The sequence below is a fragment of the Falco biarmicus genome, chromosome 1 (genome assembly GCF_023638135.1).
Source record: "Falco biarmicus isolate bFalBia1 chromosome 1, bFalBia1.pri, whole genome shotgun sequence".
Classification (NCBI taxonomy): Eukaryota; Metazoa; Chordata; class Aves; order Falconiformes; family Falconidae; genus Falco; species Falco biarmicus.
Window position 1 is genome coordinate 40,675,012 of NC_079288.1, and position 22,825 is coordinate 40,697,836.

Sequence of the window (22,825 nt, forward strand, 5' to 3'; positions counted from 1 at the left end):
AGCTTGATATTATTGATTACTTGCAACTGATATTGCAACTATTTGTGTAGAACTGGAGATTGTGCGAGAGAGAACATTATAAACTGCCATACTGTTTTTGATCACCTGTACAGATTGCCATCAGCTTTCAATGCAGAGTGCTTCAACAGTGGAATGGTTATTTGAAACAAACCCAAACCTCTCTCCAAAAGGTGTCTATGGCAAGCTAGTGTCTTAATTTTGATTAGTCAAACTAATTTCTAAGTGTTCTTAAATTGCTGAGGTCGTGTTTATGTGTAAACTTGCACTACTTTAGTAAAGAGAAGTATATAAAAGGATTTTTTTAAATTTTGGTTTTGCTTTTATGATGGTTTATTTCAGATTTACTTTAAAGGTTTAGCTTGATTACTCTTTAAAATAAGAGAAATTGCCGGTCTTTCACTAACCTTAACTAGGTCTGACAGTGTATCATTTTCAGAGTCAGGAGATGAGGAAAACTAACTGCAACAGATCAGAATTATTTTGCTTCCTGAAGAAAAGTTTGAATTAATCTGCTGTAGAGTGGATTGTACATGTAAGTGATTTCTCAGACTTCAATGCACGTGAAAACAAGGTGCTCAAGTTAAGTAGCTTGTGCAATTATATGAAGAAATAATTCTTAAAGTTGAGAAAACTGACAAGCACAGGAGCAAACAAACCTTATATTAAGGGTCAAATAGTTATTAGTATCTACAGCTAGGCATCGGATTTATGACCACTGGTATATTTTTCTAATATGCTAATTTTAAGTATGGAATATCTTTGTTCACTTCAGTCATGTTAGACATTAACCACTGACTTAAGACCTGTTCATATTTGAAAGACGTGTGTGTGTAACTAGTTTGCTATAGTCTCTTAATGAAAATGCAACCTACATTAGGTCCATAAATAAATAACATGTGTAGAACTCCTTAAAGCATTAATGGTGAAGTTGAGGTTTGTGGGGCATAGTTTGTTATGCTTTTAACAAATATAAGGACGAATGTTTGAAGTACAAACAAGGTACTAGTACAATTCTGGGTTAGATGTTAATGTACAGCAAGCTTATTTTGTGGAAGGTGTCTGACTACTGCAAGCGTTTCATTAACTTTATAGCCTTAAACTTGCTTTGAACTTTCAAGCTGGAGAAGTCCAGATTTTTTTGTTGTGTTAAGTCTTGATGCTGCAAATTTACATCAGTTGATTCACTGTGTTGTAGATAATAACTGTTGTATCAAGATGTGTAATTCACTTACGTGTTAACAGAGAAGCCAATGGTGTCAGAGATTCTTGCCTATTCATGTTGTACTGGCTGTCCTCATTTCAAGTAGCTAAAAGTATATAGTTTTCTAATGCTGTTTTTCCATAAAAGCAATTACAGCTATGTAAACATCAACAAAGATGGAGTGGACGTTAAAATGACTGAATATTTTGCATTCTTTGGAGGATATTTCTCAAGACTACTAGGTATAATTAAAGTTACATTGCTTCAGATAAATAGTGCTTATCAGTTTTAATATCTTAATTTGTTTGCTGGTACGTGAACCACTGTTGGCTTTCTGAGTTTCAGCAGCATCATTCAGAGTGATACTCCATCCTAGTGGAGGAGGATTACACTTTATTAATGGTTTTAAACAGGATGGTTGGTGAATCTTTAAAAAACTGTTCAGAGGCCTACATTATCCTAATGTAAGTAGTTCCTTGTGGGGATGATTTAGGAATCAGTCTGTAAGTAAAGTGCTCAAAGTCTCATAATAAATGCAACTTGATATGCCCCATCGCTGCAGCTGGGAAATGTGTTACATGAGTGAGTTTTGCTCTAAACAAATGCTATTCCACGGAAAAGATCTGTTGGAAGAGTAGAAAATGATGTGGGATATCTGTTTAGGCTACTGAAAAGTCATTATGAGGCAATAATTTCTTGATAGATCTAGTAAGAAATAAACTTGAATAACTACATGCAAGTAGGCCTGGCTTGTACACAGAGCTGTCTAGCCTTGCTCGGATTTTCTGCCAGCACCATGCTGCGCGTGATGGTCCAGATGTCCTCTGTACCAAACACTGCAAGTTTGAGGGGAAAAACAGCTTTTACTAAGCACCTAATTGCTGATCCTTCAGGGTCCTACCAGTGACCCTGAACAGCTTGCAGGTCACTGGAACTACGTGGGCTGGCAAATGCATTTATTGTAGTAAGCAAATCCAGTAAGAAAAGTAGAATTATTTATTCTGGTCATTGTTTAATGACAACAGCTAGTATGAGCTAGGAGTTAAATTGCCCAGTGACCAATAAAAGATTCCAGGGATTTTTGGTACTTCCAATTGTACAAAATAAAAAGGATTTTCTTAACCGTGTAGCTAAGACTTCCAGCTAACATAGTGCCATGATTTGATATGATAATTGCATGGTCATCAAGAATACTTGACGCTAGCTCTGTCATGAGTTTTCTTTCATCTTGCCAGCTTTGAGAATGGTACCCTGGCATGCGGCTCCAACAAAACTTCTGTGGTTTGCCTTTCTGGGGTAAAATCTCAGAGTAAAATCTTGCAAAAAGACATGCAATTACTAGCCATACTCTGCCAGATTATTTTTAGATTGTTCTGTGTAGCTGTATTTGTTCTTTGGGTAGTCATTAAATCTCTTCCTAACTCATGCTGCTGTTGCTGTTTACCTCAGTGCTGCCAGAATCTTCTGGCACGCTGATAAGGTAGTGTGAATCCAGGAGACCAGCTCTGAGACATGCTTATTCTGCTGTAGTCAAGTCCTCAGACATCCTTACTGTTTGAATGGTAAAGTCATCTCGTGATTTCAAATATACTTGCCTTTCAATAGCGAGGTTGAATTTTGCTCAGCAGTGCTTTATGCTGTCTTGGAAATAGACCATTCTCAAGAACTGGAATGCTAGTGGGAATGAAGTGTGAAAACTGCTGGACACCAAATTACAGTAATTTATTGCTTTCTGATAGGTAGTCTACAATGTACAGCAGCAAAAAAAATAATCTCAAAACACAATTCAGCGTAATGCTGTAGCCTTGTAGCGTGGATGTCTCGGCCCTCTTTTGGGACTGCTGGTTCTGCATGACAGCAGTGTTGCATGGCGTTAAGTGTCTTGATCCACAGGATGACTGCAGCTCAGCCCAGACTTGCACAGTCATCTTTAAGATAAGTTGAGGTTTGGAGATGTGCCTTTTTTGTTGCTGTGAAAGTTACAGTTCTTTGTGCCCTGATACTACATATTTGCATTGCTATCTTTAGTGACCCTCTCTACAGTGTTGAGTGACTGGGAGATTAAAAAAAAATATGCAAAGTTGCTTGCTGCTGAGTACCTCCCTTCAGAACAAGAGTGGCTTGAAAGATTGCCCCTCTAAACTGGGGCTGTTACAGTAAGACTGGTGAAGCATTAGTGTGTCAGAGTGATAAAGGGAAGACCATTCAGAAGGGTGGAAGGAGCAGGAGCACTGATTCTGCCTTTAAGAAGCAGACTTCAGAGAGGTAAGGATCCTCATAGGAAAATACAGTTGAAGTTCACGAAGTACAGAGGACAGAGTAGGAACAGTCGTCTTAAGAATAACTCCTGTATTCACATCAAGGAATGTTACTGTCCCAGGAAGGCTTTGTCCTTGAAAAGGATGAAATTCAAGTAAATCACCAACCTCCAAATATGTATGTTAAAATAAACTTGTGCTTATTGTTCCCTAACAACCTGCTAGAAACTTGGCAGATTGCTTCTGTTGCTCACCTAGAAAGGAAACTTGCCTGTCTCTGCTAAAAATGCAGATCTGACCGTTATTGAGAGTTAACTTCTTCACTACTTTTCAAGCCCTGAAACATGCATTTGAGTAAGTCTCTTACTGTCATTACAGGATGCTAGCCAAACTTCACAAACAGTCTATAATGCTTCTTATGATAACGTTTTCCAGTTTAAAATAAAAATATCTGGAAAAATAATCAGGGTTCTGTTTACAACTGAAATTCTTGATCAAGAGTATTGCTGGAGGAGGAGGGGGGAGGGTTTGAACTGATCAAAGTGATGAAGTCTCTGCTTATGTTATGCAAGTGGTGCTAAACTAATTAATGACCCGAGTGTATTAGGTGTGTTCCTGAAATGTATCTTCCCAGCTTAGTTTTGTTGAAAACTAATCCAGTTACCCACTTCAAGACTACTCAGCAACATACATCAAACCATGGTGACAGTGATCAAGAGATTTGCTTCCAAAGTATACTTTTGATCCAACTTAATATGTTAGCATAGATGTGCCTGAAGGCTTTCAGATTAGTATGCAGAGTTTGGTTCTGTGTAAAGTTGTTGACCTTTTGATTAGTTACAAGGACTTTAAGAATCATTTATTTCAATAAGCTGGCATGACAAAGAGTAGTGAAGCATAGGAAACATTTAATGTCCTCCAAGCATTCAAAAATAACTTAAGTAGGTGTTCCTCCCTTTCCTCAAAAACCTAAGTCTGGAGTTCATTTTGAGTTGCTTTCTGGCTTTACTTGCTTTTGGATAAACCTCAGCATTTTTAAAGTTGTTCTCAGAAGACTGCAGAATAAGTTTTGTTTGTTTTTGGACGGGGGCAGTTGTTAGCAAAAGCTGAGATATCACATAACCATATGTCTTCAGGCCTAAACTTGCTGGCTTTGCTTATATTAAAGCTGATGTGCACAAATTTTTTAACGGTTTGGTTTTTTTGTGAACTGCAGAGTTGAGGACCCTTACTTGCTTTTTTTTTGTGTTGGGTTTTACCTGTTCTTAATACCTCTAGGACTGTGGAGCTTATCTAGTCTTTTAAGATGGGGAATAGTAACATCTTTTCAGAACCAAACTGAGGTATATACTTTCTAGGGCAAGCTTACATCTAAGAACACCCAGCAGAAGCTGCACATGTGGCTTTTGTTGTTTTGCACAGTGGTTCCTTTATCTGTATGTTGGCAACTGCAAATGGGGGATTAGCTGAGGAAGAAAGCAGGAGGGAGGGTGCAAGCTGCAGCTCCTGGTCTTGATTTCTAAACTTCCAAGTGGCCTTGAACCCTTGCTCCCGTCTGAGGGTTTCCTTCTGACTAAGGGAAGCTGCTGGGTGGTGCCCCCTGAACGTGAACAGAGCAGCTATTCACACAGCACTCTTCAGAAAGCCGTTTCGCTCAACTTTCTTATGTTACCTTAAATTACCTCTTTCTGCCTCCTGATGCTACTAGATAGATTTAAAAAGAACAGGGTATGGTGTCGTTTCAGTTACGTTTGCACTCAGTTACTCATCTTGGATTTAGTTATATTTAGCGGAGTGCAGCAGTTTTCTCAATACCGTGAATCAGGGTTTGGCTGAATAAAATGTAGGGGGTTTATTGACCGAGCTAGCAACGCAGAATTTGTGCCCGACTTGACTAGTTCGGAATTCACTGCAGGCCCCGGTCCTGCAATCCGCTTCCCTCGGAAGCCCCCTCTGCTCGGCGCAGAGCCCTGCCCAGCTGCGCGGGGTGCTGCAGCGGTGCAGCTGCTTGCAGACCCGAGGTATTTTGCGGTCAAGCCTTAGAGCAGCGTTGCAAAGCGAACGGGGAGAGCGCTTTCACGCCCCACAAAGAGCCTTGCAGGGCTCGATAAATTGCCTCCCCCCCCCCTCCCCCTTGTAAGAGGGGGGGATGAGATCCGCCCTGTCCGCAAGGGCTGCTGCGGGACGGCCCGGCAGCGGTGCCCCGGCTGCGGGGTCCGCCGCCCCGCCCGGCCCGCAGCTCTGCGGGGCCCCGTCCCCCCGCAGCGCTACCTTAAGGGGCTGCTGACATCAGCCGAGTGGGCCGGGCGGGGTGGGTGGGATTTCCTGTGCTGGAGGTCAGCTGCTCCGGTCCCTCGCCCGTCCCTCCCCGCCGCCCGGGTCCCGCTCTCCCCGCGCCGGAGGGACCCGCATCCTCCCGGCTCCCTCCTCTCGGGTTGGATTTACCCAGTGATGTGTAAACTACAGGATGCCCAGCAGCACTGGAAAGAGGTTTAAACCTACTAAATACATCCCTGTCTCCACAGCAGCTGCCTTATTAGTGGGTTCGACTACTTTATTTTTTGTTTTCACGTAAGTACCGCTCTGGCGGAGGGGGGGGCTGGGCGGGGGGAGGCGGCCGGGCTTGACAGCTGCTCCAGGCCCCGCCGCTGCCGGTCCCGCCGCCCGCCAGCCCTTCCCGGCTCGGCTTTGCACAGCCACCCGATTTCTCCGTATCATAAAAATGTGTGTAGCGGTCAGAGCCACCATTTCGTGGCACGTCAACCTTACCGGACTCCTGCAGCTGCCGGCGGTGACCATCAGAAATGCCCAACGCACCGCAGCCCCCTCTCCCCCCGGCTGTGCTAGCGGGGCTGGGGTACGGGAGAGCGGCACCGGCAGCGGCGGGAGCGCAGCCGGGCTGTGCCTGGTTGGGTCCCCTCGGCCGCCGGGGGGAGAGCCGGCCTTTCCCCGAGCCTCGGCGGGTGCTGGGGCCGAGCTGGCAGAGCCTTGGGCAGCGGCAGGAGTCTTGTTCTGCGCGTTACAGGTTTTACATATTTTTATGTAACTGACCCTAAAAGCTTGGGGATCTAATGAACAAATTTAGATTTGCTTGAAGGAAGGGAGGGGGAACCTCCCCCCCCCGTTCCTTCTTCTCTCATTCCTTTTTCCCTTAAATGCAAAACTGAGCTCTGGCGGTCTGCTCGCATATCTCCTGTAGTTATATTAATATGTGACTGGTGTAGTGATTTAGCTTTCAGTTTCCTCTCCTTTTACATAAACTCGAATTATGTGGATTGCTAGCCCCTTCCCATGCTGGGGTAACGGCAGCTTCCCTGCAGAGGCGGTGTTGGTATTTCGGGAGAGATGCCACAAAACTGGGCTCTGAAATGAGCTTTGACTAAGCTGCTTTTTGGGAAGGTAAAAAGACATCTGTTGGCTATCAAGATTTATTGTTTCACTTATTTTGAAACTATGTTCCTTGTTTTGCCATCACTAATTTGTAACTGAGCTTAGTGAAGTTGTTAAAAGCAGAAGACTATTATAACTTATATCTTATGTTTTCATCCTTCTTGGCTGGGCTGTGATACAATTCTCAATGTTTCAAAATGGTAATCTTAATGTAGGATTTCAGAATAAAATGTAAATGTTGTTTTGTCTAACAGTTTCTTAAATCGGAACAGATTTTGACACAGCGTTCTGCTCTTGACATAACGTGACTTGATTTCTTGTTGCTTGTTTTTAATGCATTTCATATGAAGTACTGGTAAATCCTTTCAGGGTATTATGCTGTTTCAAGAACTGGTACAAGCCCCAAGAACTGGTACAAGTATAAGCCTATCATTCATCATTTGGGCATCTAATTATAGTTAAGCGCTCGCGGGCAAAGGCAAGACAGAAGTTGGCTTTTGTGATGAACTTGGTTGACACTGGTATTGTGAATATTTTTTTTTAAATGGTTTTGTAGACAAAAAAAAGGGGGTCTTAATGCCAGCATTTTTTTTGGTTTGTTTTTGGTCTTAAGAAATGGATGTATGCTAAGGTTGTTTTGGAAGCTGTATGTTTGTTTTCACATGATACTTCCAATGTAGAGCTACAAATTGCTTAGTGATGTAAGACTTTCCTGGTAACACAGTTGTTGCTGAAAACATCCCTTTGGCAGCAGGACATGAACAGAGATGTTTGTTTTAGAATTTGTTACTGTACAGAATAAGCAATTGGCTTTAGTCTATTAGTGAATCTTAAACTTAACTCTGCTCCCTCTGTTATCAGTGAATCATTACATGCAAAATGAAGTATTTTTAGGAACTCTCCATATTGTAACTTGGCCTGTGGATCTTGAAGTGTTAGTAAATTTTTTGAGGACTGTCCCAGACATACGTTCTCTGCTGCTGCCAAGTCTTGTGTGTAATTAAAGTAACACATAATTGAGCAACTGTTGTCAGGCAGTATTTGAAGTCCTGTCCATTCAAAAATACTTGGACAAATTTGTATGGAATTGCTGTTGGTTGTGGTTTTTTGTTTTGTTTTTTTAATCCTGAGCAGTTTTAGTAACATCTGTCTTTGTCTTAGAATCAAAGCAAGTAGTATGCATGAGATCAGTGTCTTTTATGGGGCAGGGTGTGTTGTGTGTGTGATCCCCCTTTCCTGAGCATCTCTCTTTTCTTTTTTTTTTTTTTTCCTGTGGGCAGTGTTTTGTGTCCTGAAGATCCCGTTGTGATATGTTATTAAAGGCTGAGATAGACCTGAATTTTCACGGGTGTTGATTTGCACAGCTCTCTTGATGTTGAGTACATCTCTTGATACGCAGCAGTTGAGGCACTGGCCTAAAGTTGCTTCAAGTGGTGTTATTGATACAATCCATGCTTGCTTCTCATATCACAAGAACTACATTAGATGAAGATTTACATGTGTTTTTATTAACTCCTTATTTGTGTCATTAAGCTTTAAGGCTGCTATGTCTATTAATGAACTAGCCTGTGCATAAATAACATGAAGCTGATGATGGATGGGACTCACATATCAAATTTTGGGGCAGATCAGCTCAGTGGGATATCAGGGACTACAGCAACTTCGGTGTGGTGAAACTGAATAATGGAGGTTAATGTATGTGGAAAAATGGAATAATAACTTTTTTAAACCCACTTACTAAGTAGAAAAAATAATCCCTCTAGGGCACTGCAAACGTTTGAGTAACGTACGAAAAACAGAGACTCTTACTTGGCTTTCTCCCTAGACATGGTTGTGGACTCAAGCCACGTGTTATGAGTGTCCTCTGCTAGATGAAAAAGCTCTTTGAACTTGAAGGCTAGGGTTAGCTTTTTAGCAATGTAGTCTTTATTTTTAGCTTTTGTCCAAACACCTTGGCTAAGCGGCAGCACATAAAGAGTGTTTGAAATACACAGTATCTGATGTTAGTTCATGGTGGTGTTGATCACTTATACTTTGGGAAAATTCCATTATAGATTCTCCTTTATGCTTTTATCTCAGCTAACTATTTAGGATTCACTGCATCCCTGTTAGATTCCTTCTGATTTTATGAGGGAGAACTAAACTATTAGCTATAGAGATTATTGCCTGGAAAGGCAATGCAGTTGTATTATCACAGGCTTTTAGCTTTCCATGTGTGTTCATTTAATAATAAAACATAACTGTGTGAGTAGGTGGTCTAATCTGTTATAGTAGGACAGTAAGCAAGCATCAACTCTAAACATTATGAAGGAATGTATCAATAATGTTATATGTAATGATTAGGTTAATTTACTTATATGAACAAACAGAATGGCATCATGAAGGAAGAAAAAATTTTTCTTAACATAACCAGAATCCAGAGTGAATCAGCTATAGCAAACCTGAACTTACTTATTTCTACCAAAACCTTTTTTCATCATATTTCTCATAAGGCTTTTTTGTTAGAGATAACAATTTAACCTATTTCAGTGAAGCCTGGGCTTCTTACACCTTGGACTACTGACTGCTACGGTGTAAACCTTAGTGTGGTCATTCAAAGCACCTGAGATTTGAGAACTTCTCACCTTACTTTAGCTTGTGTAACTTCAGTATTAGTAGATAACATAGCTTAATTGTCAGTAAGTATAATGCTGTAAAACATAACGTCACCCAATGAACTATAACAGTTGGGCTTAATGATCTGAAAGGTCTTTTCCAACCTGAATGATTCTGTGATTATTCTGGAGCTAATAGTTCTCTTCACCTGTTTAAATTGTGTTACTCACTGTAGTTTTTAATGCTGAGAACCTCTGAGTTAGTTTACCAGCTGCAATGCCTGTATCTGTAGGTTATAACGCAAGTTAAAAGCATAAGGCTTTAAGGAAAAACTGTGGCTCATTTCAGCAAGGAGAAAAAAAAGCTCTTTATTCTCTCACTGAATATTGTAGACTAGAAGTTTCTGATAAAATACCCATTTTCAGACTGTGACTTCTGCAGCATGTAGTCACTTGAGCATCTTTGAAGTATGGCAGAAACATAATTCGTAACAATAGTCCAGGTGCCAGCACTTCTTTGATATATAATGGTAATAATGTGACTGTATATTATTCCCTTCAATGGGATAATAAAATGAGTGGTTTTCTGGGTGAAGTGAAAGCACAAGTAAGGTGAAAACTCATTCAGTCAATAACTGAAAATGAGACTCCAACTTTGTTCTTAGAAGTCATAATGGGAAGTAATCATAGGTATATGCCACAGACAGGCAATTGGCACTCGAATTCAGTCTGTGACACAAGGAAATTTAATATCTGTAACCTTCAGAAAACAACTGAGGAGTGATAAATTTGTGTAGAAGAGCAACTGTAGTTGAAGTCAGAGTAGGGATCTAAAGAAAATGAGAGAAATGGCTTATACCCTTGCTGTTCGGATAGCAGAAAGAGGAAGAATGGCTGGTAGACTGTACTCAGTAGCAGGGCTGGTGGATTTACCTTAGCCAGGAGGAAAGCTTGGCTTCATTCATGTATGCTTAAAATTTTTTTTGCTATTCCCCCCACATTTGTATATCATGTTATACAGTATTTGATGAACTAGAAAGACTTGGCATTTCTGCAACGGCTAATACATCCAGGTTAGCTGTATATGAATTCAGATACACTTATATTATCATGAACGCACTTCTTGAATCTTAAGTGCACGTGCACCCACCCACCCAGTTATCTGATTCTGCACTGGAATAGCCCTGAAATACATATGTAATAGCATTTTAAAGTTCAAAACTATAGTAACTGTGTATCTTAAAATTCTTGAACTACCAGATCTTCTCCTCCAATGAGAACAAAAAGGGGAAACCATAGTCTGCTTTTATATCTTGGGTTTGTTTAGTCACTAGCAGAGGTCAAGCTAATAGAAGATTATCTTTGCTTTAGTGAATTTGATTTGTATCCAAAGATGTTTTTCTTACCTAAAGTATTTTAAGGACTTCAGTGAACTCCAGTTCCAGATGTTCAACTTCTGCTGGTTCAGTGTTCAGATTTCAGTTAGAACAAATGATAAAATGTGATTTAAAATGTATGCTACAGATGTTATGGAGCTTCATCTGCAACACAGGTGCGTTTTATACTAGCCTAGAGGAAATGGAACTGGATGCTGATAAGTAGGTGCACAAAAATTAATTAAATAAAATTAAATAGATAAAATCATTTTTCTTCCCATATGCCAAATCAATAAATTGCTGGAACTGGTAGGGAGCAGCTTCACAAAGTATACGTTCACCGGCAGCCATGCAGATGACACCACATGGAGGAAAAAGGGTATGTAAAAAAGTGTGCATCAGTTTAATCAGGTGCATTTCAAAACTGGCTTCACAAACACTGATTTCAAGTAGTGCAGTTTAGCCTCCTGAGATATCTTAATGTTTTCCATCTTAAATGCATCTATAATGGCAGGTTTTCCCTGTCTGCTGTACTCGCCATCCAGAAAAGGTAAGGCTTGCCAGGTTGACCTGAGTCATCTCAGTTGTCATGTCTGTCAGCTTCCGGAAAATATTTATTCTTGTTATGACAAAGAGATGTCCTTTTAAGCTGTGGCGATTTCATCTTGGTATATAATTTTTGTAAAGAAAATCTAGACAAACTTGTCAGACAAGATAAAAAGACAGGCAATCTTAACAAGAAAATCAATTTAACTGAAGTGTGAAAAGGTTTGTTGGTTTTTGGTGTTTTTTTAATGCTGGAAGAGAGCTCAGTTTTACTGCTTTTAACTAGTTGATTCTATCATCTTTGCTTCCAAGGGGACCAGCAAAGTTGGCAATACTTCTGTGTATTTCCTTTAGAAAAAACCGGTGTTTATTATCAACAGGAATATTTTTTCTCACTGTAGTCTGGGAGAGTGAAAAAGAGAACCATCTTTGATGGTAGTAAACAGCTAGGCATCTTCAGCTGTGGGATGCACAGCTATCTGCATGCAGCCATCACAGTGGCATTTCAATGCTCACTGTAGATCTAGTTTTAAAGGCAGAAGAGCTAATGCAATGGAAGTTATTCCTGTGCATGGGCTGTCTACAGCTGTAGTCAGTGTGTGATTTATGCCAGTAGCAACCTCATTTCTATTTTTCCTAATGAGCAGAGATCAAGGATATATAGAAATAGGAATGAGAGGGTGTCACAATTAGATCGGGGTGGGCCTCTCAGCCTTTGTATATGAATATGCAAGCATTTTTTCTATTTTTGTTTAAAGTCCTTTTCAAGATGCTAATGTAAATAATGTCCATGTTTGTCCAAGTATGCCACATGTGCATCCTTTTATAAATAGAAGCAATATCTATAAAATCATTCAAATTATATGGAACCTCAGTTGGTTTGTTAGTAATGTAAACTAAGGGATGCTAACTGTTCAAAACACAAATAAAACTTAAATTGAGAGACAGGTATGTGTGGTGACCTTGGAGGTCTGACTTTTGAGGTTCATTACCTGGGACAATTGCTAATCATACACTTAACATTTGTGTGTAAACAACTTATTTGCTTACTAGTGCTTCTTAGCTGAAATCAGCTGTAGGACCCTGTGACATGTGAGACCTGGGAAAGATGACCTGGACCAGGTTTTCTGTTCTTAGTGTATAAGCTACAAGGAAACTTTTCAAGGCCTACAAAGGGAAACCATGAATTTTGTCTAGCTTGCATTGAAAGATGTCTGGAATACAGTAATAAGGTAGTATAAGCCAATTTAGAGCTTGAAATAGATGCATACTGGAGTGGGGAGAGGCATCTTAAAAGTTGAATGAGTGCTACACTTGTGGAACATTGATTTACTGTCCTTTGATTTGAGCCAGTAGATACAAGACTTCTTTCTCACTAATCCAAGAGTAATCTTCAATTTGGCTGCACTGTTCCAGAGCTACTATTAGTTGATCATTTGTCAGTGGGAGCTGCTAATGAAATTAAAAGGAAGAGGCATGGGGGTTGAAACAGTAATGCTGCAGTGTTTAATGGAAATTCTATATTATTTTTTGTAAAGAATACCATAGATTGGAAAAACACGATCAGCCTAGATCTTATGTTACCCTAGGAGAATTCAGCTTTGGGGATCCTTGGTGACTGCAATAACCAATTCAAATGAGTATACCACAGAACAGTGTATGCTACCTAAATCTTCAGCCAGTAATCTGTATCCAGAAAGAGGACTTAATTAGTCACTGATTGTACTCCTGCAATTGCTAATGCAATTTAGCTAGACTTGCTTCAAAGCTGTACAAAGTGCCTAAAATTCTTTTTAGGCAGAATTACGCAGACATTAGTGGGTACTTGACTCTTTGTTTTTCTCAGAATGGCTATTATGGAATAAACTGTACAGTAACCCATACTTAGATATGCAGTGGTTACCATGGTTTTCTGTTTGTGAAAGTGTAAATACAGAATTTGTGGACTTCAAATGTGAGATCCTTATCCTCACTGCTGTGTGTTGAGATCATCCAGTAACAAAGGACAGTGCAGCCAAGTGCAGCAAAAAGACCTCTCGAATTTTAGATCTAAACTCCAAAGCAGCTGTTTCCAGTGTACATGTGCACCATTTTGTTACGTACTTTAATATTGTGTCAAGTCACATAATTGGGAAATGCTGCCCTTTGTGCAAGAGAACAGCAAGCTCTTTGGAGCAAGGCTGGCAGTATGAAGATGGGAATACATGAAATACAGATTTTTGTCAAACCACATATAAAATGATGGCATCATTTTTTGATGAAGGAAGGCGTTCATAGAGGCAGACTACTCAGTAATTCCCATGGAAATAAGGTCTGTATGTGCCACTTTGAAATGCCTGCTCTCCAGACAACTCCAGTATGCAGAATATTCTTAAATGACCAAATTACTTTTAAAGTTGCTGCCTAACAAAGCAAACTTGAAACTGCTTAAATATATAAGGGCTTTCATAAATAAAGTCAGACAAAGCCTTACTCTCTCAGGATTCTTAAAACTAAATTGGCATTTACATTAGCTCTCTTTCATGTCTTCAGGGAAATAATCCAATGTAATATCTATATCAACACAGTTTTAGTACGGTACTGGGAATAAGGAAAGCCTGGACATTTCTATAAACAAGCATAATTTTAATTTAAACTTGGGTCAATCGCAGAAGTGCTTCAAAACAGAAAGGTTCAACTTAAAGTTTTTCTGCCTACTTTGATCCCAGTCGGCTAGGAGGGGCAGGTATTTTCTTACGGAAAAACACTTCCTCTCCCCCTTTTCAGCCAGTTCAGTTTCAAAAGTTATTTGGGATAATTTTAATTGTGTGTAACTTCTCTTTCAATTTTTTCATGTTGAGATCTCATTTTGCATGTTTAGCTTTCTCTGAAGATTAATGTTTGCCCTAGCAATAAGACCCTGCAGATGTCCTGTGATCTAATAACGCTGTGGTTAGCCCTTGTCTGCTGTCAGCAGCTTGCTGAACTACCTCCTGTGTTTTACCAAACCCCAGCATTTGATAATATAGTTTCTTGGCTCCAAGTGGCAGGAGCTGTTAGTTGTGTAGGTGGGCTTGCTCTCCTGTGGGGTTTGTGTCTAGCACTGGGCTCAGGAACTGCTGCCCAGAGACTTCCCCCTGGAACCGCACTGTTAATTTGGCTTCTCCCACATTCCAAGGCACTATGGGGGAACAGGGACTTGGGGATGTCTGTATGATCATGTGGTCAAATCTGTGATTTGACCAGTAACTCTGGGTTCTTTTTTAATTTTTAATCTGTCGTTCCATTTCTTTCTTGTACGGTGCCTGGCTCGCATCTATCTTTTCTCTTTGAAGATGTTGCTGCAACCCTGGCATCCTGGTGTGTATATGCACTTCTGGTTAAAGAATCTTGTCTGCTTGCTTAAGTGCTATCTAGGTGACAACTGGAAATCACCACTGTCACAAACTTGTTGGTAGAGAAATGTTATCCTGACGCCTGCCTCCAAATCCATTCTATTTCTTGTCCACCTTCAGTTATAACTTCTGCAGCTGGCCTTGGACCAGGTTAAATGCTTAAAACTGTTTGAGACGCCTGCAGAAGCTAGCTAGCAAAAACTGCTACAGCTAGAGCCATAACAGTGAACAGGACATACGTGCTAACCCTGTTAAAATTTAATATAGTTATATATCAGTTATAGTTATAATTTAGTATCATAATTCCACAGGGTCATTAATTCTCATCATATTCTTTAATTCTGTTTACATTGTATGCTAATTAGTCTGCAAAGAACTAAGTACAGCCTTGTATAGTAACACAGCTCTAGAGAGATTTCATACTATGTGCATTTTAAAATAACATTGTATGAAGTGACAGCCTTTGTCTATAGTTTTTAATTTGATCAGTGAACAGATAGGCTAGCTTTGCACATATCCTGTTTCATGTAAATGGCTAACAAGTCTTTGATGAAAACAATAAAAGTATCAACAGGCACTGGATTATTTTTTTCCCCCAAAATGACCAAGTTTTGATAATTTTGTAGTAAGAGATAAGAAATGGCTGCTTCCCGATACACAGTAAGAGTCAAACAGAAGGAGATGTGAAAACACTGAATCTGATGAGCTGTCTTCTGATTCATGTATGGAAGCTGTAGCACCTGCAGCAGCAAAGGAGATTAATATTTGCCACAGAAATGTCAAAGTGCAAAGATAGTGCAAGATTAAACTAACAGGACTTGCTAGGTGTGGCCATTAAATCCCTGTGATTTTTTTTTTATTATTATTTTTAATTGCAGAACAGAGCTTCTAGTCCATGTCCAGATGCAGAACTGTATCAGAAAATAAATTGCAAGGACAACCTCAGCTCTTCTTGGTAGAGCTCTACTGAGAATGTACCCTCATCTTACCTAATATATCCATTTCTAGAGTTAAATTTTGAAATAAAGCCTGTCTGTATGAGCAATGCTCTCAAGAAGCTGGGGGATAGTGCAGGAAGACAGGTGGTTGAAGTTTTGTTTATAAGAGTGAAAGGGTCGGTTCCTTGAAATTGGATGCTTCTGGTTGTGTCATCTTTGTGTATTTTCAGAAAATGGCATTTGACAGATAGATTGCAATGATAGTAAGATGAAAGCTCTTACACATGACATTGAATTTAGTGATGATGACGAACTGTTTTCAACAGGTTGGGAAACATCTGCTTTCATTCTCTAATGCTTAAGCTGAAGACAACTAAACAGAACATAGTATAGTGACCTTCTGTTTTGCGTTTGGGCTCTTTCTGGTAGGAAGCTTTGAGCGTGGTCATAAACCTTCATGGGACCTTCCTGACTTACTCAGGGCTGTGTGTGATTCCCATTTGGGAGTTGCCTGGGAGACACCATTACTCAGAGGGCAAGGATGCAACCAACAGAGACCTGGGAAAATGCATGGGGGTGTATATGTATTTTAAAATTATTCTGGGCTTAGAACTATTATTAGGGCTGCCTAGTGCTTGGGCTCAGGTCTTAATTCTGCAAAAAGCTTTCTGTACTCTCTCTGACAAGTGGCTTAATCCTTCTTCTGCATTAAGTGCAAAATTTTATCTGTAGCTGTCCCTTATGCTGGTAGCTAGCTGGGGCAAAACAGTGCCGCTCCTAATGTTGAAGTCTCTGTCCCTTCTGGTCTCCAGCAGCGTAACTTGTGAATTAGGTCATCAGTGCTACCATCCCTGTTCCTCAAAGAGTGAAACTGAGGCAGAGAGGCACTGTACAATTGGAGTGTTGGTGTTTTGGAAGCTTTGTACACATGTGCCAACTCCAGGCTGTCAGCCCAGGACTCAAAGGACATCAGTCCTTCTGAAGAGGGCTTCTGAAAATAGGGGTTATTCTACAGTTTCTGCTCCATCTAATGTCACTTTGGGCCATTCTCAAACGCAAGGGTGTGAAACGCAGCAAGACTGTTCTGTTTCTTTCACACTTAAATCTGCACAAATGTACAAATATGGAGATACATATACTTAAAGCTTTGTTGTCTGTCTTTAAAAGTTTAATGGTAACATTGTAGTCTTTAAACTTTCATTTGTACGTGATTCTACAATGGCTAATTACTTTTGCTGTAGAATTTTTCTTGCATTATATTACAAAAACTGGTGGGATAGAACTAAACATGATATCTGTGGTTTGAGAACTGAAAAATTAATGAATTTGTCTCTAGCCTGCTGTGTTTGATTTATAATTCATATCTAATAAAATAGAAATGTACTTCTGAGCCAGCTATCATCTCTCCATTTACTGTCTAGGTGGGGATTTTTAAATTCTTCCCTTGGTGGATGTTGGGGGGTTATGAATTTTTGGCCCTAGAGTGCTCCTGAAGAAGGTGGTCACCAGACCCATGTTTTCTTCACCTATTGTTTCTGTCAGGCTCTTTATGTTCTGTAGTAGCTGGCTCTAGGACTTACGCTGACCCCAAACTGCATAGCTGCTGTAGCAGACCACTGCCATGACCCTTGACTTTCAGCATAACCTGAGTGTGTGGTTTACCCTTTCAGAGGTGCTTGACAGCAAAAGGAAACAGAGAAGAACAATGTTTTCCAAGTGTCATAAGAAACTACTTACAACCACTCTCCACCTCAGAGACATGGGTCTGGACTAAGCCCCAACCCCTTTATACAGTACATCCCTTGATTCCTATGTAACTTCTGAATCCTCCTTACAGTCATTCTGGGTCTTCCTGGGCTATCTGGCAGTCTCTTGTCCAGCTCTTATGCTGGGTTTTTTTGCTGTTCTCTGTCTCTCTTGACAGGTGACCTCCAGATCAGTCTGTTCAGGTGGATAAGGCCTTTTGCCCGATACATGTGCAGAAGGCGATTCACTCTCATTTGCCTTCTGAAATGCCAGAGTACAGGAAAAGGATTAAGGATTATGAGGTGCAGTTCAAAATCTACTCTCATCTATTGAGCTGGGGTGGCTTTTATGGGTTAATGTAATGCTTTCTGTATTGAAACTGTAAGTGCTCTCAGTGGGTCAGCATCTTTATTGTGACTCTCACACATCTGGTATTCTCTCCAAAGGGGCTGACCAACACTTCTATCATCTTCCCTACTAAGAAGTTCTGTATTCTTAGTCTGTGAATTTACTTGATCCAGAAAAGTAAGCAGAGTTGGGTCTGGTCAACAGGGAAAGAGAAGTCTAGCAATTTGCTACTTACATTGTCCTCTTCTGAACACAAGAGAGCCCTGTTTACTGGAGCGATGCACTGGATCCTGTGATTTTGTGATGAATATGCTTTGTGCTTTTGTTTGCATCTTTCAGAGTGGTTGTTTATTTTTGTTGCTTCAACTGCTTTGGAAATGAGGAAAAGCTATTTTGAGTGTAATATCTACTTGACATTAAAAAAGTATCTCTTCTTGCCAGTTTTCTTTTTGGTTCCCCTAGAAATACTTTTCTGTTGGGCTGCTTCTGCCATTGTGTATGTTGTGATATGTCTCCAAAACAGCATACTATGGATGCTTGCATGTCTGATGAGGGATTGATTCCCCTGGGCATATAAGTCTTGCCAACTCTTCAGTTAGAAAACTTAAGGTTTTAATATACGTTTTGTCTTCTATTCCTAGTTTAGCCTCTTCTTTTGGAAGGCGTTTCATTGAAGAAGGAATGATGTACTGTGGGGTGGGGTTTTTTTGTTGTTTTTTTTTTATTTTTTGTTTTTAAATGAAGAGTTTAGTTATATTGAGATAGTTAATTAAACAGTCTGCGTTTAATCCAATTCACTTCTCACTCTTTCTTACCATGCCTGCTTAAATAACTTGATGAGGCTGTATAAGAATTATACAGATGGAACAAAGTCCATCTAAAGTGAAAATCTGATTCTGATCTTCTGACGTGCCAAGTAAAATCTTACTGCAAAGTGATGATTGCGAGGTATTCAAGTGACTGCATGCTTGGTTTAAATCCCTTGAAGGGCAGTTGGTTGTCCTGGCTGATTGCATTACTTCAGCTGCCTCTATCATCCTGCACGTCCTTACCCTTCTGCAAGGTCTGTCTGCTGCCTAAGGACAAGATCCTGTTCCATAACCTCGAAGTGATGAGCTTTTCAACAGAAAAAAAAAAAAAATTCTTCAAAGTCCTCTTGGAAATGACTGAATCATTTTGGTTCAAGCCTTAAAGTGGGACAGGTTATTTTGCTTGAAGGAGAGAGCTAGCAGAAACACTGCAGTCTATCAGTTAATCAATTTGGCAAAGTGATTTAGAATGGAATGTCATGCAGCTTTGCTGTGTACCTGTGCACACTCAGAGCCATCAACAGATAATCTGAACATGCTCCCACTGACTTTCCCAGTGGCTGCTAGATTTTAGATGCTTCTCCTCACTCCTCAAAAGTTGGACTTTGTAATTTTCTAGAAGTACTGAGTCTATCCTCTGAAAGTCAGTCCTCTTAAATCTGCTTCTTCCATAGGGTGACAGTCTTAAAAAGGCCTTGTTTACTTTTTGTTTTTCTGAGTTCAGAAAACAGTGATTCGAACTAAATTATTTCTTTCAGAAGACACTTCAGACAATTTACCAGTCTGCCTTTGTTTAATTGGTAGGAGGCAGGATGGAAAGACAGGGGAGTATAAGATGCTGCTATTGTGAATTAATCTTGCAATAGGCAAGGATTTCTTTAATTTTCCTCCCATCTTAATGTTTAGACAAAGGAAATGTATCTAAGGAAGAAGTGGTAAGGGATGTTTTGATTTCCCATGGCAGTAGCACAGAAAGGATTTTGGTTTCTTCAAGAATATAAAAATGCTTGACTATCACTTCCCTGACTTTACCTGTGATATTTTGAAGGCTGTGGGAGGGAGCTACATCAAGGGAGGCCTAGACTAACTCACTCCTGACTTTTACTCTGTACTGTAGTAGCCTTGCCTGGGTCCATGTTCTGAAAACAGAAACCTGTCAAAAGTCCATCTAGACTGAATTCCCAAATTATTATTAGCATTCCATATGCAGATTAGCTTTCTTTTTGTGCTTATTTAATCACATCTTGGAGATAGCCTCCTAAAAATATAATCGATAGATAAACACAGGATGATTGCTGTACTAGGCATGCTTAAAATAGCCATATATTTGAAATCTGAATTCTTTATTTCAAATTAAATAAAATAGAAAGGAAAAAAAATTAGAATCCCTAAGGGGAATGTACTGCATGTTCAGGTCTTTTGTCATGGCCTATTTTATTTGCAAATATATAAAAAAAAAATTAAAACTGCTTGTGTTCTAGAGCTACAGCTAGTCCAGCATTCTCTGTCATTCTTCCACAATGTGACAATAATCCAAAAAGCATGCTTCCATGAAGATACTGTGAGGTTTTAGGCGCATTATATTATAAATGTGTATCTGGAAATAAACTGCCCATCTCCATTTTTGGATGAGCCTTAAAAGAAGATGCAGGCACAGTAAAACAGACTTGTTTAGTGACAGTTCAGCATCACTTCACTTGCCATGTATGATCACCCTATCAAGAACTGCATCCTGCTGCGATGACAGTTTGCTGGAAACTCTCCACAGATACATTGGAAGTTGGCTGAGCCCCAGCTCCACAAATTAGTGGTCAGAAGAGACTGTTAGTAGGGCACAAGTCTATCCAATTTGTAGTGTTGATTTGATTCTTTTTTTTTAATTAACACTTTAAAAAGTGTGTCAGCAGAGTGCCAAAAAGACAAGAAATGATCAGCTAAAATATTTTATTGCAGCATATGATGTTATTATGGGAACATGGTACTTTGATACGGCAATATTTTTCTTGGTTATTTTTGTTCATTTTATGGTCAGCAGCAATGTAAAATATTCTGAATAGTCTTCAAAACAAATTCTGTGGGTTTGCCCTACACACACCCCCACCCCACACCCCACCCCCATCTCTTTTTCCTGGATTCCCTTAAAGTCCAGTGTCTTTAATGAATTTGAAGCCAATAATTTTTTTCCCCCTCTTTAAAAAAAATATTCTGCAACATCGCTCTGTGTGGTGTCTCTAGCTTAAAGATGTGATTGTAGCAATTAGGTAAGGAAGTACAATAGTCCATAGCCCTTTCTAGATCCTGAGAGTATAGTCAGGATTAATAAAATCTGGCTGGCTGATTTTTGATGAAATGATCTTTCTCCTTATTTTTATTTTTAACCATAATTTTTTTCTTTATATTTTTCTTTTTAAACTGCCAGTTCCTCAGTGCTTTGTGTGATTCTTGTTACTACTCTATCCATTCCTTCAGTATTGCATTGCAAGGGTAGTGAATGTCAGGCTGAAAGCTTGAAAGATCAGAGCTAGTGATGCCAGCAATTTTAAATGCACCCTTGCTTATGTTTCATGTTGTAATGCCTCCTATAGAGCTGCCAGTTTATGGCTTCAGATTCTGGAAATATTCTGTTCAGGCAGACTGTGCCAGGTGCTGGAGGCATCAATATAAAGCAGGCTTGCTGTGTTAGGACTCTGTACTGTTTACAACCCTGCGTGGAGTAGGTGGGATGGATTCCTATTCAAGACTCTTCTTTACCCTACTGGGCTGACCTCGGTTGGCTGCCAGATGCCCACCCAGGCACTCTCACATTCCTACCTCTCAACAGGAGAGGGGAGAAAATAAGATGATAAAGTCATAGGTTGAAATAAAAACAGAGACATCACTTACCAGTTACTATCATGGACAAAATGGACTCAGCTTGGGGAAAAGCTGCTCCTTCCTTCTCACAGGCTGTTCCAGTGTGGGCTCTCCACGGTTTGCAGTTCCTGTCAGGAGACCTGCTCCATGTGGGCTCTTCTCCACCGGCCACACTGCCTTCAGAACATCCCCACCTGCTCCAGCGTGGGGTCCCCATGGGCCCCAGTGTGGGTATTGGTGCCACCACAGCACCCTCCACAGGCCCCAGTGTGGATATTGGTGCCACCACAGCGCTGTCCACAGGCTGCAGGAAAGTAATCTCTGCCCCGGCGCCCGCAGCACCTCTCCCGCTCCCCCCCCAGGTGCTCGCAGGGCCATTCCTCACACTTTTTTTCCTCACACTGTGCAGGTTTTGCCCTTTCTAAGTGTGCATTCCCTGAGGTACCAGCAGCCTTGCTGTGCCCTGTGGCAGGAACCGGCTGGAACTGGTGGGAACAGGCGGGAACTGCCACAGGGCAGCCCCAGCCTCTCTTCAGAGCCGGCCCTGGCCTCTCCTCACAGGGGCAGCCCCGTGGCTGCTGCCACGGTGTGTAAACACAAGCCCCCCCGGAAATAAAAACTTCTTCATAATATAATATAAATAAAAACTGTTCCAGCAGTTCCATGTTTATGTGAGTCTTTACAGGCAGGAGGAGGAGACTGTGACAAAGCAATGATACTGACAACAACAAAAAAAAAGCCCTTTTGACCTTCCTCGTCCACACCTGTATCACCAAGGTCAGTCAAACACGTTGGAAGAGAAATGGATTTTGTTATTTTTTTCTGCATAGGAACCACTTGGTTTTTTGTAGCTCTTAACAAACACTCTTCAGGAAAATTATCTAATGTGAGAGTGCAGTGATGGCTCACTCAGATTTATGAAATTTCTCAGAATTTCCAGTGTGATTCTGTGAGTCATGTTAATGTGGCTTCTTCGGTTGTGACTCAACTATCTTCCATTTGCATAGACAGCTTCCTTAATAGCTTCTCTGTCATGGTCTGGGGGTTGCTGGAGTCTGAGCTGGGAGCTTCATTCAAGCACAAGATGTGAGCTGCTGGTGAAGAGAGCAGGGGCAGAGGCTGGAAACTGCCAGCCACGCCACCCCCCCCACCCCCTCCCCCCCCCCCCCCCCCAAAAAAAAAAAAAAAAAAAAAGGGCTGGCTGCAGGTATTGCTGTGGAACCTCAGAAGTCAACTGCATTAATTCTGACTGGCTGCTTAAAAGCCTTGTCGCTTTTGCTAACCTCATAAAAAATGTGACGTTTTCTTTTGGTTTTAACACCTGTTAAATGCTGGGTTTTGGTTACAGGGCTGAGATTTTGAGAGCAAACT

The 22,825-nt window shown here is 40.6% G+C and overlaps 1 protein-coding gene across 4 annotated transcripts in view; it reads left to right on the forward strand.

The window, feature by feature from the left end:
- The first annotated feature begins 5,822 nt into the window (after positions 1-5,822).
- ZDHHC8 (zinc finger DHHC-type palmitoyltransferase 8) overlaps positions 5,823-22,825 on the forward strand; it is a 125,664-nt gene continuing 108,661 nt past the window's right edge. For 2 of the 4 annotated variants that reach the window (XR_008822141.1, XM_056340881.1), the window contains exon 1: positions 5,823-6,051. Coding sequence is in view for 1 of the 4 variants with exons in the window: in XM_056340881.1 (XP_056196856.1) it covers positions 5,948-6,051 (104 nt within the window). In the remaining 3 variants the exon portion in view is untranslated. The remainder of the gene's footprint in view (positions 6,052-22,825) is intronic. The other 2 variants (XM_056340895.1, XM_056340900.1) reach the window with 2 other exon arrangements.